Source organism: Leguminivora glycinivorella, chromosome 5 (genome assembly GCF_023078275.1).
Source record: "Leguminivora glycinivorella isolate SPB_JAAS2020 chromosome 5, LegGlyc_1.1, whole genome shotgun sequence".
Lineage (NCBI taxonomy): Eukaryota > Metazoa > Arthropoda > Insecta > Lepidoptera > Tortricidae > Leguminivora > Leguminivora glycinivorella.
This window is the reverse complement of record NC_062975.1, coordinates 16,286,493-16,301,240: the sequence shown is the minus strand read 5'-3', so window position 1 is coordinate 16,301,240 and position 14,748 is coordinate 16,286,493. Positions and strand designations below refer to the sequence as shown.

Below are 14,748 nucleotides of genomic sequence, written 5' to 3'. Positions count from 1 at the left end.
GAGTAAATACCGAGCATTTACTCAGTGTATATTAGAGTTCAAGAAAAGCAATGGAAAGCATGCTATAATTCAGATGAGTACTTATCAATTTCTAAAAAATCTGATATGAATGTTACAAAAGCCCATTTACCTATTAATATAAAGAAAAATCTTGAGATTAAATTTACCAAGCAGATGCTTCAATATGTGCACAATGAAATTGCAATTTAAGTTCCAGGCAAGCAGGCTGCGTAGCACTAATTAAATATACTAAGTTGAACGATCTTTAACAGACTTTACTTTTTAATATCGCGTCTTTGTGTCTGACTTTGGAGATAATCTTTTGTTTCTGATCTCTATTAAGTTACTTGTAAGTCTTTCTTTGTAAATATTTACAAGGCCCAGGAGGTAAGCTTTATTAGCTGTGACATGATCTTCAAGATGATCTTAATTTGATAAATGTACGTATATTTACCTAAAGCATTATTTTGTTTTTCTACTCCCGTACTTTTATTTGTCATTTAAAATGTCGTGCACACTTATTTATAACCCTACCTTACAGATGTTAAGACAAGTATAGAATTGTATTCCTCAAAACCTGCTTTGTGCATACACGCAGTATCTTTTTAGCACCTTTGAATGAACTGCGTGTAAATACCCCTTTACATTGATATCAACTTAACAACACAGAACAAAACCACATGAAACATTGACCAGTATTCAAACTGTTAAAATTTGTGTTAAAATACAGTAAACAATAAATGTATTTCACTTAAAAAATGGTCAATATATGGTCATAGAAAAAATATAGTACATGCAACGTTGTCTAAGTGAGTCAAAAATACTCGTGGCGTCTTAATTAACAATTTTTGGCTTCGCCTTAAGTTGTTACCCACGCCATTCGCTTTTTTCTGAGCTCTCTTAATCACTAGTTGCATATTCACATAATTATATGAGAAACTAAGACTAAACTTAAAAGCTAGCTAATGTCTAGAATAGGCCCTTGAGGCATTATACCATTGAGGCACCTTATTGTTAGTATTGCAGCAGAATTTATACTTATATTGACCGGGATGCATATTTTGTATCCCCAAAAGATTTTTAGTAGTAGTCTATAGTCAATACAGTCTAAGAATAATTACCTACCTGGCGTCATTTGTTTTTATTTTTTACCTGAAACACTTTTTGAACGCATCCGTATTTTTGATACGTTTCATATTTGCGTATTAATTATATTTAATTAAGTACATTTCGTAAATAATTGCTAACCACAATTAAATAACACTGAGCAGCTGAAAATAAATTAATATGTCTCACCACAATTCACAAAATCAGGTTATTGTAGTGAATTAAGGTCTGACTGTTTTCTATAAGCGTTCGTATTAATTTCGGTAATTACTTATGTATGTAGTAGACACGTAGTATTTTGGAACACTTTAATGCCAAATTAAAATGGGAATGGGCTCCGCAAAGCAGGGCTTCGTTGTCGAATCTATATTGCTTGGTATTTAGGTGGATACCAACCTTATAGGTGCCAAGGTGCTCGACGACGCACGGCAGGCTTGCATCGCGCCCAAGTGCCACAGTGACGTTGGGGATAGGCTCTGCAAAGCGGGGCTCCTCCGTCAACACTGCAATGAAAAAGATAATAAAAACATATACAAAAATCAATAACAAATTGAGTGTTAATAAATGGTTAGCGCATATTGGTTAAACCAATAAACTTTGGAACTTAAGAAGTGTAACTCTCTTTATTTTCGTTCAATGTCGCTACAAGTTACGCCTATGCCAAATCTTGGGATTAGTTGTCAAAGCGGACCTCAGGCTCCTAATGAGTCGCGGCAAATGCCGGGATAACGCAAGGAGGATGATGATGTCGCTACAAGTTCCATTCAACTTCTTCCAGCCATCCAGCAAGCATCCAGCATCTTAATCTAAAAGATGTTTGCGGTTAGGTAGATTGTGTATGTATGTAGGGTAGTCATAAAACTGTATTATAATTATGTATAACGTATTTATTTATATGATATAACGTCTATATTGCTGTAGTTTGTAGGTTAGGTATAGGTTTAGCTTAGGAACGTCTACCATCTCCAATTCTCCTTTAACTGCTCTAAGGTTAACTGGAAGAAATCCCTTAATGGGATAAGTTCGCCTTTGTACAAATGATGTGTGTGTTCTTTTTTTTTCTTTACTGTGTGTGTTCTTATCTTTGTACAATAAAGTGTATTACTACTACTACTACTACTCAAACAAACTGCTGTGCAGTTTCGCCAACAAACTGCTGTGCAGTTTGGCGAAGATTTAAATTTAAATTTGTGTTATGTGTTTTCTGTAATAAAAAAAAAAAAAAAAAAAAAAAAAAAAAAAAAAAAAAAAAAAAAAAACTATATGGTGGAAAGTTTGAGTGACTGTAAATCAGGTTTTAGTAGCTCAGGCCCCGTAGCCGAATGGCATTTCTAAGACGCGAAACGAAAACGAAACGCCGCGAAAAGTCTGGCTCTGTTGCGCTAATACGCAAGAGCGATAAAGATAAATAATAACTTATTTTCGCCAAAATGTCCTTTACACCAATTGAACCCAGAGGTATCGATATATATCTACGAGCGTTTCGTTTCGTGAGCGTTTCGTGAGCGTTTGTGCATTCGACTACAAACGCTGATGGCAGAGCGCTGACCAATATCATATGTGTGCACTAGTGCGGAAAAGTGGCACCATGTTGTGTATTGTAATTTATTATTTTTTATATAAAAAAACAAAAGAGCAGACAGCACACCTAATGGAAAGTGGTTCCAATCTACCCATGGGCATTGGCCATTTGCAACATCAGAGACATTGTAAGCACACCTCGGACACTATACCTTGAACTTTTGGCTGTTGAAAAAAGTGTAAACAAACCGGAGCTGTCAAATTTGACAGATCCAGGGGTAGAGAATCTTTTAAGGCCAGATTGAAGAACAAAATTATAGGTGGCTACTTACATGGTACTTTTTATTTATGGTCAGCCAATTTGAATGATTATAAACGCGTAAATGGCAAGTAAGGTGAAAGTAACAATGCAATAGGTACCTTGTATTTTTAGGTATTTTTAAAAACTGTGAACCAACCGTCAAAGAGGTTGTTTATAAAGTTATGTTTAGTTCCTGTTCAATTTTTCGTATTTAAAAACAATTAATCTCACTACTATAGTCCGTTCCATTCCAAAAACATATACTTCCGCCTAATTTTACCAAATACATAAAAAGGAGTGTAGGTACAAGTTTCTAATAGGTCGGTATCTATTAAATATTTGGTGTGGTACCTATTAAATATTACTGAATCAACTAAACTACCATCTAGTATAAACAAATACATAAATATAATAATCACCATCTCATTCGGTGAAACGGAAGCTCGAAAACACAAATATCGAACTCGGAACAGATGATGATGATGATGATCGATACCAAGCATCAAACAGATAAAATTAAAAATCGCGTAATGATTAGTACCTTTATATTTTAGTAGTGTTACACCCAAATTAAAATGCAACCATGAGAACGCGTACTATGCTATGCTTGTTTGAGTGAAATATGACAGGTCGACTGTTCGCGTTTTGACAGGCGGTAACTGTGAGGTAACCGAGAGGGGGTGGGGAACACTTTCAGCGGGGAGCGGGAGTGGCCATACTGTACGATAGTACTCTTTATTATACTGTGTTGTGTGTTCCAGCATTTAACAGATGATAACTTCATACCTGTAAGTGCTAAAGTGTTCAGTTTAGTGAGAGAGAGGGACATATTGAACTGCTATAGCTTCGTCCCTTTCTCTCAACCTAAACTGAACACGTCTTTAGTACGTCATGGTAACCCCCCTGGCCTTCATGATAACCAAGTGAGCTAAATTTAAACTGACAAAGTCTGTTCTAGCCTCGTTTAACGACAGCACTCCGTCTTAATCGCGCCACTTTCCGTTAACACCTTTTTAAGGGGCCTGTCGACGTACAACAAGATATGGATATTGCCTCTTTTACTCAGCCAGACGAAGTTTATATTAACCTTGAGGGTTACAAAAGTGATGTTAGTTTTTAAGGGCCTAAAGAGGTTTAGAACATTTTTAGAGTAATTTATTTCAGTTTGTGTAAATAAAGGCGTTTATTTATTATATTTAGATTCATTCGGCAACAAAGAAATCGCCCACGTAGATATCTATTGTATAAGAATTTATTTCTGTATTATATTTTTGAAGAGAAAATAATATTCAGTTATGTATTACTTTGTTTGCTCTCTAAAAGTCGGAAACATTACCAGAAATAAATCAAATAGATTTTACAGCATTGAGTATAATAGTATTTTATGCAACAGGCGTTTAAAGGAGGTCAAAAAAGACATGTGGCGTAGGTAACAATTTGACTCGGTTAAACACCGTTGCATACAATACTTTTTCTACGATCATGCACTTAGTTTTTATGTTTTTAATAGTTTTCTTGAATAACTTTCGTGAAATTCACACTGTTTCCTGTGTTTTGACGCAAAGGTTTGCACTGTCAGCTCAGCTGCCCAAAGGCTTCCCGCGCACACGCGCGAGTATCGTTATAACAATGCGTTGCCATGGCTACAGAGCCAAACAATGCGTTTTCAGATTTTTCGATACTGCGCGCATGCGCGGAAAGCCGGCGGACGCTGGCTTTGGGGAATAGACTTTTATGTAGGGTTTTAAAGATCTATGCACGACCCTGTAAATGACGAATGTTCGGGAGTAGAAAAAATTTCTTACCTAACTGCTGTTGCTACTGCTGAATATTATATATTTATATATATGTAAGCATAATAAATTTTATTATGTTTACATATATATGTACTTTTACCCACAATCAGTACAGTCAACATCAAAAGTAGCGGATCCAACAACATTACTGAAGTGTTTACCATTCAGAAACCAGATGTATACTCAGACTATAGGTAATGAATTATTTATATTTAGAAATCGTATTTAAGCTGTCAGATACTTTTGGTATGAGTTTCATCTGCTATTATTGATGTTAACTGTACATAATATATTTTGTAATAACCGAATTCTGAGGTCTGAATCTTTTCTAATAAAGCCAATACAGAAACTTCATCTTCTTCTAACTTGTTCCGTTTATTGTCCTTTGAGTCGTCGGCAACCCGAACCCTCCTTGGAACTTGTACACTCCTTTTTGCTGTGTACTTAACACAGCAAAAGGGAATGTACAAGTTTCTAATGGGGTGGCAACGCGCATGTGACACTGTTTGAGTTGCAGGCGTCCATAGGTTACGGTGACCGCTTTACATCAGGCGGGCCGTATACTTGTTTTCCACCGACGTAGTATTTAAAAAAAAAAAGGCTGCTTTCTTTTACAATAAAAGCGAATGATGAAACTCTGTCAATAGACTCAAATGATAATATCTTTCTGTAAATATCAATAATGGGAGTAATGTCTATGGGATATGGGTTAAATTGTGGTGTAGGCGAGAGGCTGGCAACCTGTCACTGCAATGTCACAGTTTCGTTTTCTTTCAACCCCTTATTTGCCAAGAGTGGCACTGAAGCTTTAGTAGTTTCATGTGTTCTGCCTACCCCTTTATGGGATACAGGCGTGATTGAATGTATGTATGTATGTAAATATCAATAATAATTTTGGAAAGATGATTGCCAAATGTTCCCGGAATCAGGTAGGTACCTACTGCGATGGTGTTTGCGCTTATGTAAATGTTGAATATGTATACTTATACATATTCATATCCAAGTACATTGATTAATTTGATTAAATATTATAATAAGTACTAAGAATAATAAGTTTCGATAGAAATAATTGAATATTTGGTGGATTATGGTATTACAATACTAATACTACTTATTATATTATTTAGCTTCATTACCGCTACTTTAGATGTTAAATTTTTACCATTAAGGGCCACTTACACCAACGAAAATGGAGGGTTAACCCACCATTTTATATGGAATTTGACAGTTGACAGCCCACTAACCCTGAGTTAAGTGATTGGTGCAAGTGGGCCTAAGAAATATAGTATTGCCCCGTGTGGTGACGGGTTAAGAATTTCACCACCCCCTTTCTTCTCGTGTGTGCCGTAAAAGTCGACTGTGGGATATGGGTTAAAGTTGACTGTGGGATATGGATTCTATCCCTTATGAAATACGTAAAACCTACCTTCGTAGAGGAAAAAAAAAACAAAGATTAAATAATAATTTATATATTGTTCTTTGACATTGTTATAGCCCCAACAATTGTATGCCCAGCGAAACAGAAAATTAAACTAATAGCTGGAGCAGTAATAATAAGCAATAGGTCAATCTGGATTCATAAAATATTAGAAACATATAACTACAGAATATTAGAATCTTGTTGCAGGCATGAAAAATATAGAACCAAATCTTTTTTTAGCAATTTGCAGAAGGTTTGATCGTATTTTGATATTAACTTGATTATGCATTATGTACTTAGCGATTAGGTATAATTTATGAGAATCATTCAAAATGAAATAGTTCATGCTTTTTTTTAAGTGTAATTATGATATGACGGAGTAAGTAATGAAGGCTAAAATGGTTTGAAGAATGGTCAGATATTTAGCCAAGTAGATCTGACTTCCGATTTACGTCCGAATTGAGGTCTAGCTCGTAGCAATAAGATTGAAGTTATAAACTAGAGTCATTTCGAGCTAATTGGCAGCGATTGTGTCAGTCTTGTTGGTGAAAATTTAATTTGAAAAATATCAAACATCAATGATATTAGAATTATTATATAGTTAGTGCCATAAAATTATTGCTATTTATCTTGGTCGTAATCGCTATAGCTTTTCGGTGAACCTCGACTAGCATTTGGGCGACATGATGATTGTAACCCACACTTGCTCGTTGGGAAAGATATTAAAATGAACCATTTAATTTTGAAGTTTTTATCGTTTCTAAATGAATAAAATTTGCTTTCAATATGACAAATAAGTATATTTCCGTCTCGGCAGAAGTCAAGGCAATAGACACATTTAATTAAGTGACTTCTGCTCCAAAATATTGTCTTCATTACAGCGCCCTTTGAACACGTTTTATTTGAAAACTTTCCATGTTACTTCGGAACTCGGCAATCTATTAACACAGACCGTCACCTTAGCAACTGACAGCCTAGCCGAAGTGACAATCTTGACGATAGAAACGTAGTCTGGCTCTGTTGCGCCACTACAGACGAGCGATAAGGAGAGCTAGCTACAAAACGCTTACGACGCGTAAGCGATTGTCACGTCGGCTAGTTACCCTGGACTATTAGGATTGTTCTCTAAATTTATTTGACTTTATGTACTAACAACAACACACTTCACTTATCAAAGATAGGCCTTAAATGTTTACAATAAGGTTTACATATGTAATGTCACGCAAGGCAAGGCGATGGTATTTAGCTTAATGGCGGACTAGTCCGTTAATCTTGGGATGGGAATTGTGGCGGCAGTTTGAATGGAAGGAAATGACTTGGGAACCCTTACGGTATGACCGATACAAATCTAGTTTCATGTGTGTGATAAATTATGAAACCACATAACCTCAGGCGTATTCTCATTTAACTGGATCATAATCAGATCGGTTAAGGTTATATTATTATAAAGGTTTTTATTTCCTCGTTATACAGGAGTCCTGTAACAGGACTGACCTGGTTTACACTGGATTAGTTTCACAACAAACGCAATCAGAGATGCAAACTAGAAAGAAATGTGTCTTCTCGTGGACCATACATATAATGATTTTATACTTAATCTTTTTGTTTATTAATATTTTTTTTATTAATAATTTATTTCTTTAAGAGTGGTCATAAGGAATTCAATCGATTGTTTTTTTTTTCATTATTTTTCATTAGTGCATGTGTTTGTACCATTCCTAATTTACATATTTTGCCCACATGCTCGGATATGGGTATTGATTTGATGATGATGTTACCACGACAGGTGGTGATGATCTGAACTGTGATAATGCAACTCCATCAATGCCTTATAATGAAGCAACGAGTAACATGACAAGTGATGATGATCTGAACGGTGATAATAAAACTCCGGCAACGCCTTATAATGAAGCAACCAGTAAGTTAGCAAGTGATAATATTGATAATGAAGCTACCTAGGTAGACAACGATGATCATCTGAACGGTGATATCGAAATTCCACCAACTTCTGACAATGAAGCAATGAGTACTATGGCAGGTGATGATAGTGATAATGAAGCTGGCTTGGCAGACGATGGTGATTTGAACAGTGATAGCAAAACTTCAGCAACACCTGATAATTAAGCATTGACTACATGGCAGTGAACGTATCATTGTCGTATTTTAGTCACGTATTATAATCATGCGTCACTTTCGCACTTACATACTTGTTAGAACGTGATAGACATTGTGGCAAATGATTAGACACCTTAGCCCTGCTGGTGATAATAGTGATAATGAAGCTACCTTGGCAGATGATGGTGATAATCTGAACGGTGATGGCGAAGCTCCGGCAACGCCTGCTCATTGTTGCTTTCTCACACTCGAGCCCGGTGCGGTCTGTTCATGGCTGCTTCGTCTGAAACGAGCGGAAAGATTGGTGGTTAAAATTTTAAAATATTAGGTGGTAATAAAGTTATCGCCAAAACCTTTACGCGTCAAAAATCTGATGCAAAAAATCAAAATATTAAAAAAAATCAAAATTAGTTGAAAACGAAAGAAACCATCATAATCAAGCTCTGAAAATATTTTACAGTCACAAACTTCTGAATATAATTAAATTTACGCACAAAAAATAAAACAAGTTGAAAGGTTTTTCTTTCCTGCATTTGTACCTATTTTTCATTCGAAAATAGAAGTGTTTTTTCTGCCGATTGATCTATGTATTTGAGACATAACTAATAAGGTAACTTGGTCCTCTGTTTTTAAAAAGATAAAAAGAAGTTTATCACAACTTTATGCTTTGTGTAAACTTTATATATCAAACTCAAAATAATACTTATAAACAGCAACCAATTAGGGAATTTTATCGATAATTGACCGCAGGGTTAACGAAAGTCTACGTTTTAACTCGAGCAATTTGCTTTTGTATGTCCGGATGTTCTCGTGTACAGGTCGCAATTGTCAACCGATTCACGTGAAATTTTGTATCCATATTCTACAAACCAATTTTTTTAAGACCAGATTTTGGAAATTGTTAAAAATGGGAAAGTCATGCGCCCTCGTTTAATTTATCGACAAAGGAACTACCCTCCTGTTTTACCCCTTAGAATTAAATCTATATACCAATGTATGGTAATGGAACTATGGCACATCTGTGTGTGGGACGCCTTACACGATCTCACAATACAGACATGTGCCAAGCATTGAGGATGAAGGCTAATTAATCATTGATTGATGTAATCTTCATTTCCTATGATTGCAAAACTATAGGGTGATTCAAGAAATGCATGTTATAGCAATTTTGATCATTTACGTTAATTTTAACTTTATTCATTTTCTTTTTAAATCCCAAGAAAACAATTCCATCAGGTAGGCATTTTTACCAGTTGTTGATTTATCCTTAACAAATCAAAAGTCAGCAGAGTCTGATTACTTTGAACACTTCAATCTCTTAAAGAGACACTTTATTAAAACAAAATTTATAATTAAAATAAGTCACTTTTAAGAAACTAAGGCACGCCATTGGTTAAGGTGACCGCTTTCCATCAGGCGGACCGTATACCTGTTTGCCACCGACGTGGTATTAAAAAAATGCGGAGAAATAAACTGTTACTTAAAGTAATATTTTATAAAACTTTAAACTATAATACAGCTAGACTCATCAAAGGTGACAAATAATTTTACCATTCATGCAAACACAAGGAAGCGTTATTTTAAACGTCAAACTTCTATCAAATTAAAAGTACTTTCCTATCAAAATCGTTGTCAACTTAGTTGAAATTGTAAAGGGAAATTAATGGGTATAATTAAGTTTTTTAAACTGATCTCCGACGTTTCAAAGACGGCGTTGTCAGGTCAGTTTTAAGATTGAATTACAGGCATTTAGCCCCATTATCATTTTAAATATGTGGAAAAATTGAAAAATCCGCGAACTATTTATTGAAATTCACTGAGCATGTAAGGTATCTATTACGCGCTTGTCTGCAGAATCACCCTGTGCACCAAAGCGAAAATGAATTAGAACAGATATTATGTTAATATTTAGATATGAAATTGTCACTCAGTCAATAAAGATAATCACTCAAGCCTTCACTATACACGCGTCTTGTTTGCTATCACTTTCAAATGTCAATAGGCCTCGAAACTCGGTGTTACTTGAATAGCTAAATAAATAAACGGTTTACAGCTGATGTTATCATCTGCATTTCATTAATCAGGCTGTTTGAGCCACCTTGGCTATTTGTAAAGCGTTTTGTGTCGGTCTGTGAGCTTAGCTTGCTTCTAGTGAAAATATAGTTAAGTTCCGTTTATCCTTTTTGAGGTACGGAACCCTCATAAACAGACCGTTTGACATAATAAATAAATGAAATATTAGTGCAGGATTAGTCCATGTAGAATGTAGGTATACGAGTATGGTCCGGTGCGGCAGAAAGCATGAAAGTTGGCGCGAAAGATCAAGACAGCCTGAAAATTATTATGAGAGAGAGAGAGAGAGAGAGAGAGAGAGAGAGATCTGAAATTGCAATCTCAAAGAAAATCATGTAGCTAGAGGTGAACCATCACCAATGTCTGCATCGACTGACTCGTAACACATGCCTTATCGCAATAGTACAAAAAGGACGGACTAACGTGTGATACCCACGCGACTGTGCTTGCCCGTCTGTCTGTATTGATGGTTTGACATTATTTCCAAAAAACCTGCCAAGTAGCTTTTGCAGCACAATACAGCCCAGCAAAAGAGTAGAAAATAATAGGGGCACCACCGTCTATGTAAATAATTTTGCATTTGGCAACTATTTTGACAGATTTTGACACTTTTTAATGAGAACATTTAAGTGTTGCAATGATTAAAAAATTAGTTCCATTTTGTTCCTACTCTTTTTGGCCAAGCTGTATTTACGTGCAGCGAAGCCATTGGGAAGCTTCGTAAACTGTACTGCATGACATTAATCAATCACCTGCTGATGCCTCGTGCCGGAATATTTACGAAGCCCTGATTGGAATAACAAATTGTTTCGAATTCATAATCGTGGGAATACAGCCAAAAGTTTGACTATATCTACAACTGACAGGGCCGGACATTCTGAAAGTAATGAAGGGTTATTAGGCACAAAACATCAGCTTGTTAGGCGATTCTGTTTGTGATTTTACAGTTTTGTTTTTGGAATAACATTGAGTAGATAACCAGTAGGATGCCATAACGTAATGAACCCCTGATTCTTTCTTATAAGTATCAGATTTTTATTTATAGAGGTATAACTATAGTATACTTACAAAATACAAATCAAAATATTTAGTAAAATAATTTGATTTGTTCCTAAAATTATTAACCTAACCCTGCACTTTTTTGCATTGTGAATTTAACAAGTTCGACTTGTTGCGGTTTATCCGTTTGAATCAGCCAAACGTATGTTTAAAACAATATGTGTCAGGTTGTTTTTATAAAATCGACATGTTGATTCAAATATATTGCCGATTCAAATGACAAGTAGCTTGTTGTTTGAACCAAAGAGCACGTAGGTGCTATTTTAACCAAAAAACTTGTTGAACGAACATGAAAACTGGTTGTATTTTCTCTCAGTGTGTAACCTATAAAAATAGCATAATCTTCTTCAAGTACATCCACGCGTCACATTTTTGGAGCATAAACAAACACGACAGAAGACATCCGCTGCGCGCTGTGCCATTCCTAGTGGAAACGGTGATAAAGTTATCTCTTATGCTTGAGAGCGATAGAGAGAAGTTACCGTTTCTTCCCTAGGATTGGCATGTTATCTTATTAATCTTATTATTTAAGTGCTGGCTATTGAGTGTCACGACTAAAGATCGTTATCAGCGTGCTGTATTGGTAGCAGAGTATGGTTGGCAAAAAAACAAATACACAAGTATTTAAACCATTATAAATTTAACAAATTATGATATATATATATATATATATATATATATATATATATATATATATATATATATATATATATATATATATATATATATATATGCATATTTATAATTACTTATCCAAATAACATTTAATAAATAACTAAAATTTGTTCAACTGCTGGCTGTCAGCTTTGGCTGTCAGTCGTTCACGTTGATTAGAAAAAATCCATTCTAAATAACTAAATGACCTTTCTACCTTGACAGTTACAGGAATGTAATTTAACTATTTAAAATACTGCACGCAATTTTTGTTGACGCCCCCCGGCATATCCACCAGTGAATATTTAAACGTAAGTATTTGTTTTTTTTTTGCCAACCGTACCATTTGCACGAAAAGTGCACCTTGATAACGATCTTTATCACGACCAAGGAGTAATCTATTGTAAAGGCCTTGTAGGATGTAGGCCAGTTTTTCAATGAAACTTTTTTTCTTTTTCTATACCTAAGAGTTCAAAACTCCGATATAATTATCCTAGTATATACAATTACGCCGAGACTCACGAGGATATTTTTTTTTTAATTGAATCTAAAACATTCCAGATTCGTTTGGCTTCGGTTACGAGTTTCCTTAAGTAAGAATTTTTTATCCTTAGATTCACAATATAGGTTCAATCGACACAAGACACCGTAAGTAGCCACAAACGAGCGCCGGGCCGCGCGAGTGGAGAGTGGGATGGTGCAAGCTAAAGGTAACTTGCCGTATTAATACACCCCTCCCCCTCTAACACAACTTGACTTGTCGCTCGCGAGTCCATACTTTAAGTCACGCTTGATGTATGAACTCGCGCGCGACAAGGCAAATTGTGCTAAAGGGTCAGCTTGTACAACTATACCATTTACAATTTCTGTAGTACCTAAGTATTTATTATGAAATAACATTTATCTATCAAAAATATAGGTAGTAATAGTGAAACTTATTTAATTTGCAATCTGCGGTATTATATCATTGACATGTCAACAATTTTCGGGCGAATATTGACAAAAGGACTTTTACAAGGCCGGCGTTTTGTAAAATATATAGGGTTGGCTCATTCCTTGGCCAAAGAATTGGCATTGCTATTCAGCGAGGGAATGTAGCCAGCCTCATGGGCACACTTCCACAGGGGACGGACATGGGGGACCTCAGGTAGCTGCGTGTATATTATGTTTATATCTTTTTAATTATTTTAGTTAAGACTTAGTTTAATTTAGATTAGTTTTTGATTTAAGTGTATTCTACTTAATTGTTATTAGTTATTTTTGTTTATTTAGATGATTTTTTAAGACTATCACTTTTAATTTGCATCGATTACATATTACTATTTAGATTAGTTTTTAATTTAATTGTATTTTATTTTTAATTGACGTAAATAATTGTAAATAATAAAAATATATTATCGAATATCGACAATTATTATTGGCTAAGGTATCGTCATGAAGGACGGGCACTCTTCACCAGTGCTCTTAAAGCTTTTCCTTTTATTTTTATAATAAAATTTATACATACATACATACATAAAATCACGCCTGTATCCCATAAAGGGGTAGGCAGAGCACATAAAACTACTCAAGTTTCAGTGCCACTCTTTGTAACGGACCACACAGTCCTCGGTTCAAATCATAAGATATATCTATAATAATTATGCTTAGAAACAAATGCATACAGAGATAAAAACTTAAAAATTGCAAATAAATAAAACGAAAACAACTTACATACAAAATGGAATTCCAACAAATTAAAAATAGAAATTCTCGGAATTAAATCCGGCACAATAGGCGTTTTAGGCACAATAGGCAAAACCGGCACAATAGGCGTTTTAGGCACAACTGGCACATCCGGCACATTAGGCACTATTTGCCATTTAACAACACAGCGCATGCGTTAAAATCGGGACAATAAAACTCAGAGCGCAGTGTCAGAGGGGATCAGTCGGCTAGGGAACGTTGAGGTGTTCACTTCAGAAGAATTGGTGAAGTCATTCGACTAGGGAGCATTGAAGGGAACACATCAGTAGTTTAAGAAGGAAGCGGACTTGAGGCACGAGCATTGAGAGGTTGGAGACTGGCGAGAAGGTATCTTGGTAAATTAGACTTGAAGACTACAAGTAAGTGTCCAGATTGTTTATTTTGAATGTGTTTATATTTGTAATTTTAGATTAATGCTATTATCTGAAGGTGATAAATTTTAATATTGGTACTTATTCATTTCATATGAACAAGATATTCATGAATGTTATATTTATGTGGTAATTATTTAAAGACGTACAAATTTCAATTTATTTATTACATACAATTAACTCTAACGGTTAATTTGGAATATTATTGATTGAGATCTGAATATCTCTAATATGACTACTACATGAAACAAAATAGATACATAAAATATTACACATATTTACTTTATGTATATACACTTCTATTAGCTAGAATCTCTTTGGGTGATTAGAAGGATCTCCATACTATAGTCTCACTCCTAAGTAAAATAATTTTGCTATTCCAATGAAAGTAGGATTAATAACTTTATTTATTGTTCATAACCTGTAAACTTTATTAGAGTCAAAGGATAACTTGTGGGAATTAATACTAATACTAAATACAAGGGAGGCATAGGACATCTATGGATGTTAGGATCCTGTCGCTATCAAGGAGAATCATTGATATAAAAATAAGATTGTTCACAAAAGTTGAATCATTGACACTGG

The 14,748-nt window shown here is 35.0% G+C and overlaps 1 protein-coding gene across 3 annotated transcripts in view; it reads right to left on the bottom strand.

Annotated features, from left to right (window-relative positions):
- The window catches only part of LOC125226255 (lachesin-like), a 220,190-nt gene that overhangs the window by 100,319 nt on the left and 105,123 nt on the right, over nucleotides 1-14,748 (bottom strand). For all 3 annotated transcript variants that reach the window (XM_048130182.1, XM_048130181.1, XM_048130183.1), the window contains exons 2-3: nucleotides 8,432-8,543; nucleotides 1,504-1,610 (exon numbers count right to left, since the gene is read on the bottom strand). In XM_048130182.1, the coding sequence (XP_047986139.1) occupies nucleotides 1,504-1,610; nucleotides 8,432-8,492 (168 nt within the window). In that variant the 5' untranslated portion in view covers nucleotides 8,493-8,543. The remainder of the gene's footprint in view (nucleotides 1-1,503; nucleotides 1,611-8,431; nucleotides 8,544-14,748) is intronic.